Source organism: Tinamus guttatus, unplaced genomic scaffold, assembly GCF_059628265.1.
Source record: "Tinamus guttatus ecotype Peru unplaced genomic scaffold, ASM5962826v1 Tinamus_guttatus_pri_ptg000300l, whole genome shotgun sequence".
Lineage (NCBI taxonomy): Eukaryota > Metazoa > Chordata > Aves > Tinamiformes > Tinamidae > Tinamus > Tinamus guttatus.
Genome location: NW_028288834.1, coordinates 169,690 through 186,277, shown reverse-complemented (window position 1 = coordinate 186,277; position 16,588 = coordinate 169,690). Strand labels below are relative to the sequence as shown.

At 55.0% G+C, this 16,588-nt stretch overlaps 1 protein-coding gene across 2 annotated transcripts in view; it reads left to right on the top strand.

The window, feature by feature from the left end:
• Positions 1-14,815, top strand: part of GNAI2 (G protein subunit alpha i2) — a 37,753-nt gene extending 22,938 nt beyond the window's left edge. The window contains exons 3-9 of one of the 2 annotated variants that reach the window (XM_088528068.1): positions 622-763; positions 950-1,110; positions 10,948-11,076; positions 12,463-12,592; positions 13,072-13,225; positions 14,273-14,487; positions 14,734-14,815. In XM_088528068.1, coding sequence (XP_088384194.1) covers positions 622-763; positions 950-1,110; positions 10,948-11,076; positions 12,463-12,592; positions 13,072-13,225; positions 14,273-14,463 — 907 coding nt within the window. In that variant the 3' untranslated portion in view covers positions 14,464-14,487; positions 14,734-14,815. Of the gene's footprint in view, positions 1-621; positions 764-949; positions 1,111-10,947; positions 11,077-12,462; positions 12,593-13,071; positions 13,226-14,272 lie in introns of both variants that reach the window. The other variant, XM_088528067.1, reaches the window with a different exon arrangement.
• Positions 14,816-16,588: the final 1,773 nt, after the last annotated feature.

Here is a 16,588-nt window from a genome sequence, read left to right as displayed (position 1 = left end):
CTCTGCTAGCTCCAAGACCAGAGTTTTCCAAGCCCTTTTGAGTCCCACTTGGCCCTTGGGCAGGCCCAGCTGATGGTCACAAGGTGGTTTCCATCCATCCATCCATCCCTGGCACATATGGAGCTGCAGGATCACTGTCCTTTCCTTCAGGCTCCGGCTGAGGAGGTAGCAGCTGGGGATATGCCAGTGTCTAGCACGGCATCTTCCTCCCCACAACAGAGGAGGAAGATGCTCCTTACCACCTTTTCCTACCGAGGTTTACAGCTTCTTGCTGCTCCCAGTTCTTTGCCTTCCCTAAAGCAAATTCCTTTAATGGGAAGGACTCAAACCCATAGCCCTAGGCAGTGACAGGCCACACAAGCCCCTGAAATAGCAGCCAACTCCTGTATTAGTGCTCCACGGAGCAGATCCGTGCCCTTCTGACTGCGGTCTGACACAATGCCCGCAGCCAGCGTCACTCTGGCTAAGGATGCCCAGGCTTGGGAAAGCTGCTGCCTGGTGCATGCCACCAAGCAGAGCATGGCTCTCTGGTAATGCCACTGCCAGCAAAGGGAAGAAGGCAAAGGGGTCGAGGTGCCTGGTGGGGTGGTGACCTTGCGTGTGTGTGTCCCTTGCCCCCAGGATTATCCATGAAGACGGCTACTCGGAAGAGGAGTGCCGGCAGTACAAAGCTGTGGTCTACAGCAATACCATCCAGTCCATCATGGCCATCATCAAGGCCATGGGGAACCTGCAAATTGACTTCGGTGACTCCTCCAGAGCGGTGAGTGCCTTGGTACCTTCCCAGGAGGGAGAAGAACGTTGGGTCCTAGGTTTTGGCAGGTGATCTTTGCTGTGTTTGACTTGAGATTGCTGTTCCTAGGAACAGAGTGAATCCCTGGGTTTTGTGGTCCTAGGATGTATGGTGTGCTTCGGGCAGCTGTGAAGGGCTTCTTATTTTTCCCCGCAGGACGATGCTCGCCAGTTGTTCGCGCTCTCCTGCACCGCAGAGGAGCAGGGCATCATGCCAGAGGACCTTGCCAACGTGATCCGGAGGCTGTGGGCTGACAACGGCGTCCAGGCCTGCTTTAACCGCTCCCGAGAATATCAGCTGAATGACTCTGCTGCCTAGTGAGTGTCTCCCCTTGCAATCAGGGGTCTCTCCAGAGTCTCTGTGCTTTGCCAAATCCATGGATGGCAGCCCCAAAGGCTTCCTGGGGACCTTGCCAGAGAGGAGTCTCATTTGGCTTGTTTTGGTAGCTAAAAGCAGAGATTTTGGGGGCTGCTGCTGTTTTTTCTGTTCCCATTTTCAGCCAAGCAGAGGCCAGTGAGAGAGAGAGGGAGAGCCCTGTGGCGCTAGAAAGGAGATTGTGCCTAGGGATGGTGCTGTTCCCTTTCCCCATTAGGAATATTGCTTCGTTAGATGATTTTACCTCCCTGGGAGGCCAAAGCAGGGTGAAAGCATGTGGTTGAAAAGGCGCTTCCTGCTCCCCTGGGTGTTTTATCACCGTCACCCTGCCCTGCTGCCCCCACAGAAGAATTCCAGCCCCTCTGCCACTTCCCATTCCATGTCTCCCCTGGCGCCTCCAGGCCCAGCGCCCTTGCGGCCTTTCCAGCTGACTGTCTTGCTTTCCCACCCACACACAGGTTCCCTGTTGCAGGGGCAGTGCAGGCCACCGGAGTGGGGCATCGTGGACCCCTTTTTTCTTCCCCTTTCTGTTCCCGGGGGCTCGCAATGCGTGAGCGGGGCCGGTGCGCGGGGCAGCGGGACTGTGCGTCAGTGTCGCCGACCGCCCGCTCTTTCACCCGCAGCTCCAGCGCCTTTGGGTGCATTGACAAGGCAATCCCAGCCCGCGGCGGGCGCCGGCGCGCTCGCCTTTGTGTGCATGGCTCCTGAGACGCTTCCTTCCCCTCCCGCTTCCGTAGTCTCCCGCAGGAAGGGAGGAGACAGGACATCGTCCGACCTGTTCTTAGTGGGCCCTCCTACCTTCCCATGCAGAGCGTTGCCCTTGGGGAGACATTGCCCTTGTGCGCCACAGGACGCGGGAGGGGTCAGGGTCCGCATCCCGGCACCCCAGTGAGATTCCTTTTTTCTTTTCTTTTCTTTTCTTTTCTTTTCTTTTCTTTTCTTTTCTTTTCTTTTCTTTTCTTTTCTTTTCTTTTCTTTTCTTTTCTTTTCTTTTCTTTTCTTTTCTTTTCCTTTCCTTTCTTTTCCTTTCTTTTCCTTTCTTTTCCTTTCTTTTCTTTTTCTTTTTCTTTTTCTTTTTCTTTTTCTTTTTCTTTTTCTTTTTCTTTTTCTTTTTCTTTTTCTTTTTCTTTTTCTTTTTCTTTTTCTTTTTCTTTTCTTTTTCTTTTCTTTTTCTTTTCTTTTAATTTAATTTATTTTTATTTTTAAATTTTATTTAGGGAAATGACCCTGGCCGGGTCAGACAGCCGAGCGGGGCCGGGGAGGGGGTGGAGGCACGGGCTGGTGTCGCAGGCCAGGCAGTCGCAAGCCGAGCAGCCGCTGTGACTTCCCTTTGCTCACTTGGACTGAGCCAGAACAGAGATGGCAAGGCGGATGTTTCGGGAGCCGTTTCCTCCTCCTGCAGGGGTGCTGGGGCCCGAGGACAGCGCTGTCGGGCAGCACGCGGGACGTCCCTAGCCTTGCTACCGCCCCACATGTTTGGTCCTTCCACAGGGCAGCTGGCCCCTCTTCTGAAGGGGGACTTGAAGGTCTCCTGCCCAGCCTCGTTCTCGTCCCTGTGTGGGTTGTGGCTGCAGCTGCTGCCAGATGTGCAATAGGGTGGCTGTTCCTGCTCTGGATGCCAGTGTGGTTGAGAAAGCAGAGCAGCCCCTCGGGAAAGCCAGACTACAAGAGCGTCTCCCTGACCTGGCACATGGCCATGTCCTTGCTTTTCCAGGGAAAACATCCCACAGCGTTTCCCGTTGAGACCTTAATTCTCCCGTTTCCTCCCCTCTGCACTGTAGCCTGACTCTGTCTCAAAAGGGTTTTGCTGCAAAGGGAAGAAGGAAAAAGGGAGGAGACTTAACCACTAAAGTCCTAATAAATGGTTTGAGATGCATGTGGCGTTAGCAAGGGCCTTTCAGAGAGAGGGTTGCAGTTATGTATGGACAGGGAGGAGAAGCTGAGCTTTGAGGGATCCTGCTGCCAGCTGTGCCTTTGAGTATAAAACAAAATCCAAGGCAGCAGGGAGCCTTGCCATGTGCTCTGTAGTGTACCTGAGGCTGCCCTGTGGGATCCAGCTTGTGGTGACAAGCTCCATGTATGGCTCGTTTGCATCGGCTCCCTCATTTGTGCAGCAGGTTTGGAGCTGCACATGGCAAAAGTAAGAGCAGACAAGTAGGCAGCATCGGCTGCTTGTGGAGTGGAGCCACAGTGATGTAGGTGCCCACTCTGGCTGTTGGATTGACTTTGGGCAAGAGAAGGTCCTCAGGTCCTCCTGAGCCACTACTGCTTATCCAGTTGCACGATGCAAGTGATTCGTGAGGACTTGCTACTTTACTACGCATCAGCGGGGAACTTCAGTCGCCATCACACCTAGCCCATAACCGTACAGCCTTCCTCCCCTGGTGCAACCAGCAAGGTTTGGGGCTTGGGCTGCCGTGCGCCAGGGCCTCGTCACGTCCCATTGCCTGGGTCATGGTTCAACTGGCAAATGTGGCAGAAGACACATTTGAGCTGCTTGCTGTGTGTCAGAAGAGTGTTCCCCTTCGCCACTTTGAGGCGGAGGGAAGGAGTTTTGTTTTTAAACCAACATCTGTGGCCTCCATCTACAGCTGGAGGAACCTTGGGGCAATGAGGTGGCTTTTTGGGAGGCAGCTGGATATATCTGGCAAGTTGTTTCTGGTTCCTGGTTGCTAGGGTTTGGGGAGGTGGCAGCGGGGGAAGATAATGGTTTTGTCCTGCCTTTAAATCAGCTTTTTTCCAGTGTTGGGCACCCTCCGCCCTGGGGCAGACGCTCTGCTTGCTAGCAAGTAGACCCAGACCAGGCTCCTACCCCAGCAGGCATCATCTTCTGCTGCTAGGTCTTTTCTCAATGGCTCTCCATTCCTCCAGGAAAGGGGTCAGGACATTGCTGAATCTGCTGCATGACCTGCAGTCATCTGTATCTCCAGCGATGCTGTCGTATAAGCGTCCTGGCATGCCGGGATGCTCTCATGACTGGAAGCTCCACGGTCAGCAGCTTTCTCTGGCATGGACTTGTGGGCCCCTGCATTGCTGCAACATCTTGACTCCTCAAATGAGGATCGTCCTCACTGCAAAGATCAGTTCCGTGCTCTCTGTGCTGGGTGCAGGTTGGTCTGTGCTAGTGGATCCTTGAGAGGAGGCATATGGAGCTGAAGTTCTTGCTGGCTGAGGCTGCCTGCATTGTTTTATTTTATTTATTTATTTATTTATTTTCCTCATAGTGAGTATTTAAACGAGAAGGCATTTGGCCATCATAAGATGTAGTTCGGCCACAGGGAAAGTCCTGACAGCTGAGGATGGGGCTCTCCAGTCTTGTCATGGCCATCATATCACTTGCCCAAGTGAGTTCTCAACCTCGAGCTTTTGCACCAAGGGATGTGGTGGGAGGCAGACATGTGCATGGATTTTGGCTCACCAGCTTCAGGTTTCCACTCAGGTGTGTGTCATCCCCCTGGCTCAGCTGCATGTGAGTACTGGGACAGCCCATGTCCTCTCCAGGGTGCAGCAGGGCTGGTGCACTGCCTGTGCTCCTGCCCCTCTACCTGCTCTCTCGGTGACCCCTGCAAGGTCTCTCACCTCAGCCCAGTTGCCGTGAGCACATTCAAAGGGAACGAGCAGCTTGAGTTCGCTGGGGTCCAGCGGGAAGGGTAGAGGTAGCTTTTGCTGTACTTGTGCCCTACCATTCATGTTGGACAAGATCTCTAGTTATCTGAGGACTCCTGTCCAAGAGGATATAGCCATTCCAGCCATCTCTTGCGTCCTCAGAAAGGATGCAGAAGGATGACAGTTGGACCTGCTTCTATGGATCTTTCATCCATGCTTCTTTGACTGCTTGGAGTCTGACCCGCCAGTCACTCCCCAAGAAGAGGCACAAGCAGGAAGCTTTTAATAGCTTGTCCGTCTGTGAGATCATGCTGCAAAACACAGCTGTTGGGAGCCGAGGTTGGAAATAGCAGCTGGTCAGGCAGAAAAGAAGATAAACTCCCAGAGGAGCGTGTTCCAGCCAGCACAGGAATACCTCAAGGCATTAAAAATGCAGAGTGGGTTTGTGGGCCATGAATGAGGCTCTTTGTGCCTTGAGGCTGATGTTTGCAGCAGGGCAACTTTGTTCTTCAGCCTATCAGTGGAGCGAAAGCAGGTTTGTCAGGCCTCATCACAACCATGTGCTCCATGGGATGCTGCAGCCTTGCTGAACTCTGCCGCTATTTTGCTTGAGGTAGTCACCTGCCCCTGCTTCAGTTTCCCTAACTGTAAGAGGGAGGAAGACCTGATCTCCATGCCAGGATGTCCCATAATTGCACAGTGGAAACCTCTCTGTGGAACCTGTGCCAGTGTTCAGTCATCCTCACAGTCAAGAAGATTTATCCTCACACTGATGAATATGTTGAACAGGACCCAGTATGGGCTCTTGGGAGACATCTCTATCTCTTGTCCTGCAACTCGACCGTGTGTCCAGTCTAAGCTCTTCCTTTCAGCAGGTTTTCAACCCAGCTCGCTGTCCCCTTATCTACCACACACTTCCTGTGCTTGCCCGTGAGGCTGTTATGGGAGACAGTGTGAAAAGCCTTGCTGAGGACAAGGTAGACAACACGCACTGCTCTCCCCTCATGTACCCAGCCGGCTGTTCTATCACAGGAGACTATCAGGTTAGTTGAGTATGATTTTCCCTTTGTGAACCCATGCTGATCCTGATCACCCTCTTATCTTTCACGTGCTTGGAAATGGTATCCAGCATGATGAGCCATTCCATCACCTTCCCAGAGGCAGAGGTGACCTAACTGCTCTGTAGTTCCCTGTGTCCTCTTTGTTGTTCCTTTTTGAAGATCAGAGTGACATTTCCAGGACCAGTGGTCTTGCAAATGCCAAGTTTGCCTGAACGATCTCTAACCTGATCTTTCTCCTCCACCAAAGGAAAGTCTGTCGTTCTTCAGAGCTTTTCCCTGGTGTCCAGGACCTGGAATTGCCAAGGGCTGGTCTTAGCAGTAAAGACTGAAGCAAAGAAGGCATTCAGTATCCCTGCCTTCTCTGTATGCTTCGTCACCAGGGCCAACCGGAGTTTAGGTGGAAGAAATGGGCATTGCATTTGCATATTAGCAGGCAAACTGATGTTTAGATATGTAAATTGAGTGCAGCTGCTTTGCTTTATCCCTGAAGAGATTTAATAAATAAGTTAATCTGCCTAAAGCATTATTCCTGGACAGCATCACACAGCTAAAACTGAGCTCTGGCTCGGTGTGGTCTGGAGAGCTGGTGCTCTCTTGCTTACTGTGCCCAAGCCAGCAGTCCCTAAGAAAGTGTGGCATTAGGGAAGAGGTGCCAAGTCGAAGGGCAGGGGGAGTGTGGGTGATGGGCCAGGCAATCATCCATGCTTGGGGTTACTGGTTTGTCCACAGGCTCCCTTGGTAATGCTGGCACTCCCTTTTGGCACCATCGGTTTTTTCTTCTGTGCTGAGATCAGTGAGAAAATGTTGCATAAAACTTCACCACAAGAACGTCTCCTTAATAAACCCCCACAGCTGATTTCTTGTGGCCCCGTGCTTCCTTGTTCAACGCCGGCTGCTTTCAGTTCCTCTCTGCTGGTTCATCTAGCGAGATCACCTCCTCTCCCTGGCCGTGCGTCTCAGTCAACCCATCGGGGGACACGCCAGCCTGCTCACTTGGTTTTTCTGCAGAGCTCTTTGCTCTGCTCCCCACAGCCCTTTGCAACGGTGTGGTCCTACAGGACTTCTCCAAATGCGAGGCCCCAAAGCCATCGCTGCTTGACCTGTGTGTGTGTACCAGCACCTGTGTGTGCTCCTCGAGACAATGACCGTCACTTACGTGCTTCAGCACTGAAGCTTTTCGCTGTATCATCATCCTGCCCCTGCAGGATTTGCACCGTGGATTTGCTCAGAGTTTTTCTCCTCCCCACCTTGTGAGCGCTTAGCCACTTCCCCATCCCACCCTATGGCTTACTCCAGTTGGACAGTGCTTTTGGTGCTTGCATATGAAGGCGAAACTGCTGGGAGTTATTCCCTGCAGCTGGGTCAGCCCTTGAAGTCCCTCCCTGCTCTTAGGGTCTTTGTTTGGAGGTTTTGCTTACCTTGGGCTGCCATGCCCATGGGGGATAACAAACACCCACAACAGGCGATGCAAACAGCCTGGGAGCTCCTCTCCCACCACCCTGCAGGCAGCAGCTCTGTGGCGTTTGTGGGCCACGTGTGCTCCAGAGGCAGAACCAACCACCGTGGTGATGGTTCTTTGCTCAGCGCTTCCCTCACTGTCTCCAAGCTGAGGAGACACAGAGCACTCAGGCCCATCTGTGGGGTCCCGAAGTGCAGGGCAGTTGGTGATTGCCTTGGGACTGGCCATCGTCTTGCGCAGACAGGTTTCTGCTCGGAATCTCTCTTGCAAAGCTGCCTAGGGGTATCTTGAGAGGTTGCTTGCAAACAGGAGATGGGGGCCTGGGCATCAGTGTTGGTGGATAAACAAGCTCTGAAACATGCTGTAGTTTTATTTGCCTTACAAAGTTTGGTACATAATCACATGTAGCATTTCAGAGCTGAACCCCATATTCAGCCCCAACAAGCGAATGTGGTTTGGAGAGGCCAACGTGCATGCAACGTGTGTGCAAATCCCTGTCCAGGGCTGGCTGTCACTGCTGCGTCCCCGTCTCCCCTTCTGTGAACTGAAGCTGAAAGTGCATTAGCTTTTGTGAAGAACTCTCACATTCCTGGATGCAGAATGTTGCATAAGCTCTAATTATTAGGGATTTGTTATTCTAGAGACAACAAGAGACCCTTCAAACGCTTGGCACTTCAGGCGCCGAATTTGAGCAAATGTATCTCCAGTCAAAGTATCTGCAAATTGAGTATCACCATAATAGTATTTAAGGATCATTGGGGATGTTTGGAGTGTTGGACAAGTATTAATTAACAGGCCTCTCTGACTCATCCTAATGAGCAATTGCTCCAACGCTTTATCCAAACCTAGCACCCAGGGAGCAGTAGCCAGCTGCCACTGAGCACAGGGCCGTCGGCCTTCGCTGTCCCCCAGCAGGGACCTCAGAGTGAGAAAGAGCTGTCATCTCTGTGCAAGGCACCAAGGAGGGAATGATAAAGAGGTTGTTATGGTGTGTGCTATCTCCAGGTGGATCCAGACACTCTGTTTTCCTCCTCTTTGCCCCTTGTCTACGCAGAGCTTGGGCTGTTTCCAAGCCTAGTTGAATGTGTTCCTTGTGAACGTAGAGACCAGAGATGTCCCCAGGCTGGCAGGACATCTGAGCCAGTGGCCTTGTGCTGTCGGATGAGGAAGATGCCGGTGTTGTCTCCACCAGCGGTGAACTGGGCGGTGAAAAACCTCATGCAATTCAACAAGGCCAAGTGCAAGGTCCTGCACCTGGGGAGGAATAACCTCAGACACCAGTACAGGCTGGGGACCGACCTTCTGGAGAGCAGCTCTGCGGAGAAAGACCTGGGTGTCATGGTGGATGATAAGTTGGCCATGAGGCAGCAGTGTGCCCTTGTGGCCAAGAAGGCCAATGGAATCCTGGGGTGCATTAAGAAGAGCGTCTCCAGCAGGTCGAGGGAGGTGATCCTGCCCCTCTACTCAGCCCTAGTGAGGCCGCATCTGGAGTATTGTGTGCAGTTCTGGGCTCCACAGTATAAGAGGAATGTGGAGCTGCTGGAGAGAGTCCAGCGCAGGGCCACAAGGATGATCAGGGGCCTGGAACATCTGCCCTATGAGGAGAGGCTGAGGGAGCTGGGCCTGTTCAGCCTGGAGAAGAGAAGGCTGAGAGGGGATCTAATCAATGTATATAAATACCTCAAGGGAGGGAGTGCAGAGGACGGTGCTGGCCTCTTTTCAGTGGTGGCCACTGATAGGACTAGAGGAAATGGCCGGAAACAGAAGCAAGAAATATTCCATAGGAACTTAAGGAAAAATTTCTTAAGAGTGAGGGTGCCAGAGCACTGAAACAGGCTGCCCAGAGAGGTTGTGGAGTCTCCTTCTCTGGAGATCTTCAAAACCCGCTTGGATGCAGTCCTGTGCCACGTGCTTTAGGTGACCCTGCGTATGCAGGGGGGTTGGACTAGATGATCTCTAGAGGTCCCTTCCAACCCTAAGCATTCTATGATTCTATGATTCTATGAAGATGCTGCGGTTGCGGCGCGTGCGTCAGCCTATGCTTCATAGCAGCCGACTATCCTGTACACGTGAGAGAGGACACGAGTGCCCTGTGCCTGCGGGCGCAGAGGCTCTTCCACCACTGTTGTGGAGCGCAGGGGGTTGGCGAGGTCTGAAGCTGGCTGCAGGGGTGACTGGGCTGCGTGCTCGTGGCCAGGGCCCCCAGAGCAAAGGGCACCCGAGGGAACAGGAACTGAGCCCAGCTCTTGCCAGCCTGGCTACAAGGGCTGCAGACTCTGCTCTCTCCCCAGGTTTCCAGCCCTTGGCTGGGACCCTTTTACAGAGCAGTTCAGGATGCAAAACTTTCGCATGCAGGAGGTGTGGGCGGGTGCTGTTTGCAAGGCTTCCTCGCTTTGGGCGTAAAACTCCAGGTTGCGGGTGGCACTTCGGGGAAGGACGTTTACCCTAGGAAGGACTTGGGGATGATGCCGGCCTGCTGCAGCAAACTGGTTGCTGCTGGCAAGGGAGGCATGTGGGGTGCTGGGTGCTGCTGCTGCTGTGTGCAGCTCTGGCCCGGCCTCTTGAGCATTCGTTTCCTGTTTTTTTTTCTCATGTCATCTGGCGGCTGAGCACATTTCCTCTTGTTTTTGAGCTCCCTTGGGGGGTGCGGGTGGCTGGACAGGCCGCGGGCTCAGCATCTGTCCCCCGCTGAGCGTCCCGCCAGGCCCCTGCGCACCCCGGCATGGCAAGCTGGCCCCAGGCACCAGGGTTCTCTCCTGACATCCCCCTCGGCCTTGCCGCGAGGATCAGTCAGCTGTGGTGAGCTTAGCGCAGCTTTCACCAGATTGCAGGGCTGCAGTGACCCCGATTAGCAGGGACCTAATTGTCTTAAAGAAGCTGCTGGATGGTAACCCAATTAAAGCCACTTGTGCTGTGGCCATAGAAACTCACACTGGCCTCCCAGGCAGTGCCAGCACCCTGGGTACCCCATGGCCACACTCAGCCAGGACCCTGAGGCAGCTGCTTTCCGCGCAAATCTTTGCACCATCCAGAGCAAGGTGGCCGAGGGGGCAAGGGGATACCCGTGCTTGGCAGGGTCGCAGGGTGCCTGCTCTGCCCGCCTTCCCCTTGCCTTGCACCTCCCACTTCCTCCCAGGATGAAGGACTTTGTCTTTTTATATATTTTTTTGACTCTAAATGGCCCGGCGCCATGAATTGTTTCCGCTCGCTCTGCGGTTTGTTGCCATAGCGATGAATACTTTCCTCTTTCCATTTCTCCCATCATACGGTGTGCACAAGCGGGACACAAAAGACCTGGCCGGACAAAAGGAGGCCCCACGTCCTGCCCCGAGCCCGGGCTGGCCCCAGCTCGCAGCTCCCTGCCCACGGGCACCGCTTGGTTTCAGCGCCGCGTGCCTAGCGCCCCCCACTGTCTGCGCTGAGCCCTTGTTTGCAGGTGTCCCCCCGCGATACCCAGGGGAGCTGCCACCTGCGCTGTGCCCTGGGCAGCGGCATTCCCCCAGGGTAGTACCCATCTGAGCGCTGCGCTCCAGCCCTCCCGTGTCCCTCTCACTGCACGGACCCCGGAGCTGCAGAGTGACACTGGGACCGCAGGCAGCGTTGGGCCCCTGCAGCCAGCCCAGCTCAGAGGTGCCCTTTTGCTCCCTGATCAGCTACCTGAACGACTTGGAGCGGATAGCACGAGCCGACTACATCCCCACCCAGCAGGATGTGCTGCGCACCAGGGTGAAGACCACAGGCATTGTCGAGACTCACTTCACCTTCAAGGACCTGCATTTCAAGTAAGTCTGACCCTTTCCCAGCTCCTGCTGGGCAAAAACCTCCCCTCCGCTCTCTGCTTCAGTTCCTATTTGCACATGGGAGCTAGCACAGTAGCCCCTGGGCCTCTTGAAACCCAGGACCAATGCTGAGCCCAGGGGCGGGGCAGCACTGGACCCACTGCCTCTGCCTCTTGCGTGGAGGCCGCAGCGTGATGCTCCAGGCCATGTGAAGCCCCTCACTTTTCTGCGATGTCCTCCACTTCGGTGGCCTCCCAAGCTAGGTCAGCACTTGCCTCCCATTGCAGGACCTGTCCAGGCTGCGTGTGATGTTTGCCCAGTAGTCATCAACCGCCTATGCAAGCATGTCTGTGGGCTGGTCGCCCTCGTCCTCCAAAGCAGCTGCTTACAGCCACTGACACCAGTGCTGAGCCTGGCCTTGCTGACCCTTCACACCATCTTTGGCCCACAGGGCAGGAGATGGAGAGGGGGAAAAGCAACTGGGAAATGCTCTGGCCCTGGGGTTAGCCACAGCAATGGCATGGGATAGCCTGGCCAGGGTGCTCAGTGCTATGGATGCTGGGGTTAGGGGTGTGCAATTGCTGAGCACCCTTGGATTTCCTCCTAAGTGCAGGCAGGATGGGTTTGGCCACTGAATGGGAGGCCCAGGTGATGAGGAGCTGCCCACTAATGTTCTTGCCACTCATGGGAGCTACTGCCAGTGCCCTCAGGGATAGGAAGCGGCTGTGACCGGATGATGGAAATCCACCAAAATAGCTGCAGTTCTTTCAAAAAAAAAAAAAAAAACCTTTAAGAGCTCTTGTGGCTCAACCACAGGATTCAGTGCATTGCAAACTTGGAGAGGAGAGGCGGGATGGAGCTAGACTGGTGTGGAGTAGGAGCGTTCAGCAAGCAGCCCCAGAAAAATGAGCTGGAGCAGACGGGTGCCACGATGTCACTTCTGCAACGAGAATCCGTTCAGTGTGTGAGGCAGGACGCCACGGGAATGGGCTGGATTCCTGCTGAGGAGTCTCCCAACAGCAGTGCTCCTTTGCCCGGGCTAGTGTTGCATGGTTGTCACGACCAGTCCCTAGCCGAGCCCAACCACTTGTCTTGAGTTGTGCAGTGGAAACCTGCATACCAAGGTCATTTTACACCGAAAACGTGCGGTAAATAATTGCAGCTCAGGCACGGACGGTTTCTGAGGCAAAAGCCCATCCTGCTTCCAGGTGGGAATTAGTCACACAGCAACCAGGCTGTGGCTGGAAACCACATTGGAGAGGACAATGCCTTGGAGCACACAGCACTGCTACGGGGCTCCTTGGAGCCAGGGCCTCTTCCCCTGCCCCCTGCTGCAGCTTGGGGCTGCTGAGCTCCGGGGCTGGCACTGACGCTGCCTCTGTTCTGCAGGATGTTCGATGTGGGTGGCCAGCGGTCGGAGCGAAAGAAGTGGATCCACTGCTTCGAGGGTGTGACAGCCATTATCTTCTGCGTGGCCCTGAGCGCCTACGACCTGGTGCTAGCTGAAGATGAGGAGATGGTGAGCGGAGGGGGAGGCCACGAGGTTGCTGCAGACACCATGCTGAAGCACCTCTGAGCCACCATGGCTTGTCCACACCTGGATGATGGCCTGACAGAGGAGGGGGACACACTGCTCTCCTCCTTCCCCACGCGCTGATGGCTGGTTCCTACCAGCGCTGCCCAAAGCACCCACTGGACCTTTATGGTTGTCAAGCATTGCGGTTGGAATGGCGGCTCTCTTGCTAGCGCTCATCTTTTTAGGCCACACTTTCCATCTTCCTGTGCTTCGTGGTGCTGCCAGGCTGGCAGTGGAGCAACCTGCTTCACAGGCAAGCTGGCCTGATGGGGCTTCCATTAGCCTAAGGGCGCTGGCCACTCTGGCACTGGTGTCCCTCCCGCTGGGAGTGCAGGTGGGAGGTTTGGGGCTGGTGGCCCATTGGGTCACCTGCCTGGGCGTGTTGGTAGCTCGTGCCACATCTCTGCCCTCTCTCTTGCCAGAACCGCATGCATGAGAGCATGAAGCTCTTTGACAGCATCTGCAACAACAAGTGGTTCACAGACACATCCATCATCCTCTTCCTCAACAAGAAAGACCTCTTTGAGGAGAAAATCGTGCACAGCCCTCTGACCATCTGCTTCCCGGAGTACTCAGGTACTGTGGTGGCCCCTCCTTCGCCAGGCCCAAACAGCCTAGGAGGGGAAGAGTCACTAGGCCCCCTGTTGGGTCAGGAGCGCAAGTAGCCATGAGGCCTCATTGTCCAAGAAGTCCTTGGGGCAGCAAATCCACCAGCTTCTTGCAGCTCTGGCCTGACAGGATGGCTCCAGAGTAGGAGGAATGCGTCCAGCCCAGTTTGGAACCGGTGTTGGGCCATGGCCAGAGCAGCATTGTGTGAGCAGCAAGGGGTCCGTGGTGGTTTGCGGTGTTCGGAGGTGCTCGGGGTGCCTTACATCAGGCATTGGGGCAGGAGAAGACCCATTTGGATGGGATGGGCTAGAGGGCTTTCTCTGAGGTGTATCATGTGGGAAGGCTGCAGCTGGACCTGCGTCCGCACTCAGAGCAGTGTGTGGATGATAAAGCCAGAGGGAGCCCAGAGGAAAGCAATAAAAATGATAAGAGGCTTAGAAAAAGTGGCTTCAAAGGGCAGATGGAAAGAATGAGACCTGCAGGTGGGAGGCCCCAGGGAACAGCTTGAACACTGGGCTGTTGAGCAAACAGGAACCTGGTCCCAAACCAGAGCTTGCAGGAGCTGTAGGATCAACAGGGACTGAGCAATGCAGGGGCCACCTGTCCCCACATGCCCTGCAACTGCTGTCTGGGCCCCTTGGAGCCAGCCGGCACCCGCTGGTCGCCTGCGCCCACAGCATTTCCTAAGCTGTCTGCAGCCTGCACACTGGCATATTGCAGGCCAGGTTCCTGGCTTTGCCGTGTGACATTGGGTTCACGTGGGCTCCTGGGGGGATTAAAAAGATGGTTCTGAATTAACAAAGGCAATGGATTTGTTAAATGTTATTGAATTGCCTTGGGGCTGCCCATGCAGAGGTGAAGCAGCTTTAATTTGATTATGAAGTTGCTGCTGTGCCAAAGTGCAGCCCCTTTGGCTGGTGCTCCTTGCCTGCTCCAGTTCGGGGTGGCTTGGGGTTAATTTGTGTAGCCCCTTTGTCCCATGCTGCTGGTGGTTCAGCCTGTCCTCCTGTGCAGGGGCCAACAAGTATGACGAGGCTGCCAGCTACATCCAGAGTAAGTTTGAGGACCTGAACAAGCGGAAGGACACAAAGGAGATCTACACACACTTCACTTGCGCCACCGACACCAAGAACGTGCAGTTCGTCTTTGATGCCGTCACCGACGTCATCATCAAAAACAACCTGAAGGACTGCGGGCTCTTCTGAGGGCAAGCAGCGCCGGGCAGCCAGGTGGGAGAAGGGTGCCCGTGGATGCCACAGCCTGGTGGTGCCCTCTGGGAGGGAACATCCCTCATGACCAGGGCCCTGTGTGGTACAGATGCCCCTGACACTGACGGGACCTGCTAGGTCCGGGCAGGAGCCACCTGCTTTCCCCATCCCAGCACTGCTGGCTGCAGGTGCCTGGCCCCAAAACCGTGGCCTGTCATTGCCCCCCATCCCCTGTCCATGTCCCGCTCACAAGCGTCTCTCTCCTAGGGTGACCGGACGTGCCTGTCCCGCCAGGAGAGCCATGACCAGTGAAGGAAGGACCGCATCATGTAACAACTTCTGCTTCTCTTCTTTCATTTTGTCCCCCCCTCCTCCCTTCCCAACCCTGTAAAGAGACTTTGGTTCCGTTCGGGGTGGCAAGTCGTGCTCACTGCCACCTCCTGGCCCAACCTGTGCGGTCCCCTTCCTCCCCCCGCCACCGGCGTCCTCACCGTTGCAAGCCCTGCGGCTGCAGGCTGCACCATCGGGGTCCTCTCTCGCTTCCTCTGTCAGCTCCAGCAGCTTGGGAAAAAATGAGGTTTTCATCTTCAGTTTTAACCGGTTGAGATTGCTCCAAACCAACCCTCCTTTTTTTCTTTCTTTTTTCTTTTTTTTTTTTTTTATCCATTTCCAAGAAATCACCCTCTCACTGTTTACCTTCAAACTGTTGCTCTTGTGGGGAGGTAGGGAGCGGAGGGGACACAGAAGTCCCAGCTCTCCTGGCATTGCAGAGACCAGCAAGGAACGCCCCTCCCACCCAGTAAACACATCTGAGAAACATTCCTTTGAGAAAAAAAGAAAAAAACCACACACGTGCGCGCAAAAAAGAAAAAAAAAAAGAGCTTGGTTTACATTGCTTTTTAAAGAAACCTTTTTAAGAAACTATTTAAAAGCGTCGAGCGCTAACGTTGGTCGCCTGGTCTCCATGCATCCTTCCGCTGCAGTGAGAAAAACCACCACCAAAATCGTGTGCCTTGCAAGGGGCATCCCAGCCGGCGGCCCTCGGCTCCGCTCACACGTGTCTCGAGGGGCTGGAGGCTGAAAGCTGCTGCCCCCCGCACACCAGGACGAGCTTGGAGTGGGGGACATGCGCGTCCTAGGCCTCTTCGCAGCGCAGCCTGGCTCCGGGTCGCCGTGCCGACGCCTCTCTCTTTCTAAGCCTAGTTTTATTTTGTAGGTCTAACTATTGCATTGGTCGAGGAAACCCTGCTGTACAAAGTGGCCCCTGGCTTCCCCCCTCCCCAGACTATTCCCCCTCCGATCTGCCGGGTCTGCCCCGGCTGGAGCGCGGGAGCTCCTCGTGAACCAGTGGCCGTGGCCTCGCTTTTACCACGGGATGTTTTACCAAATTGTTCACATGGTTTGAAATAATAAAATGTAGAAAGGAAAAAAAAAAAAAAAAAACAACAAAAAGAGACCAAAAAGCCAACGTGGGGGCTGGCATATGGCTGTTTGCCTCTGCCAGGGGGGTGGATGGGGGGCTGTCGGGTACCGAGGGATGCGGGGGACACCAGGGCACAGGTTAACCTGTGGGTCCCCCAGCACTCATAGGTGGGTGTGTGGGGTTGAAAGCAGTGATGGGAGCTGCGTGGAGAGGGGCAGAGAGCCCTGGGGTGGGTGGGATGAGGGTCCACCCAGGAACCTCCTGGCACTGCCATCCTGTGCCCAGCACTCGCCCTGGGTGGCTCCACCACCCTCAGGCTGGCGGGGAGGCTCAGGGGCACCCAAGGACCCTGTAACACCAAGGTTGTCCCCCCTAGGGACAACCTCACCCAGGAACACTCCAACAGTGCCATATATGTGTCACCAAGGACCCAGGGGAACCTTGTGGCACCCAAGGTCACCCAGAGGTACTCAGCTCCTAGCACCCAGTCACCCCGTGCTCCACAGTACGCAGCACCTGGGGCGCCCAGGTATCTCCAGCACCCAGGGGCAGGGTGTGGAACTGAGCCTAGGAGTGACTCTGGGGCCAAGCAGGGCTTCTTGCTGGCATCTGTGGGCAAGTGGAGGCAACTGGGAGCAAGCAGGGAGCCCAAGGGAGGAGGTGGACCTGGGCCAGGGAGGGGAGCGCTGGGGCCGGGGC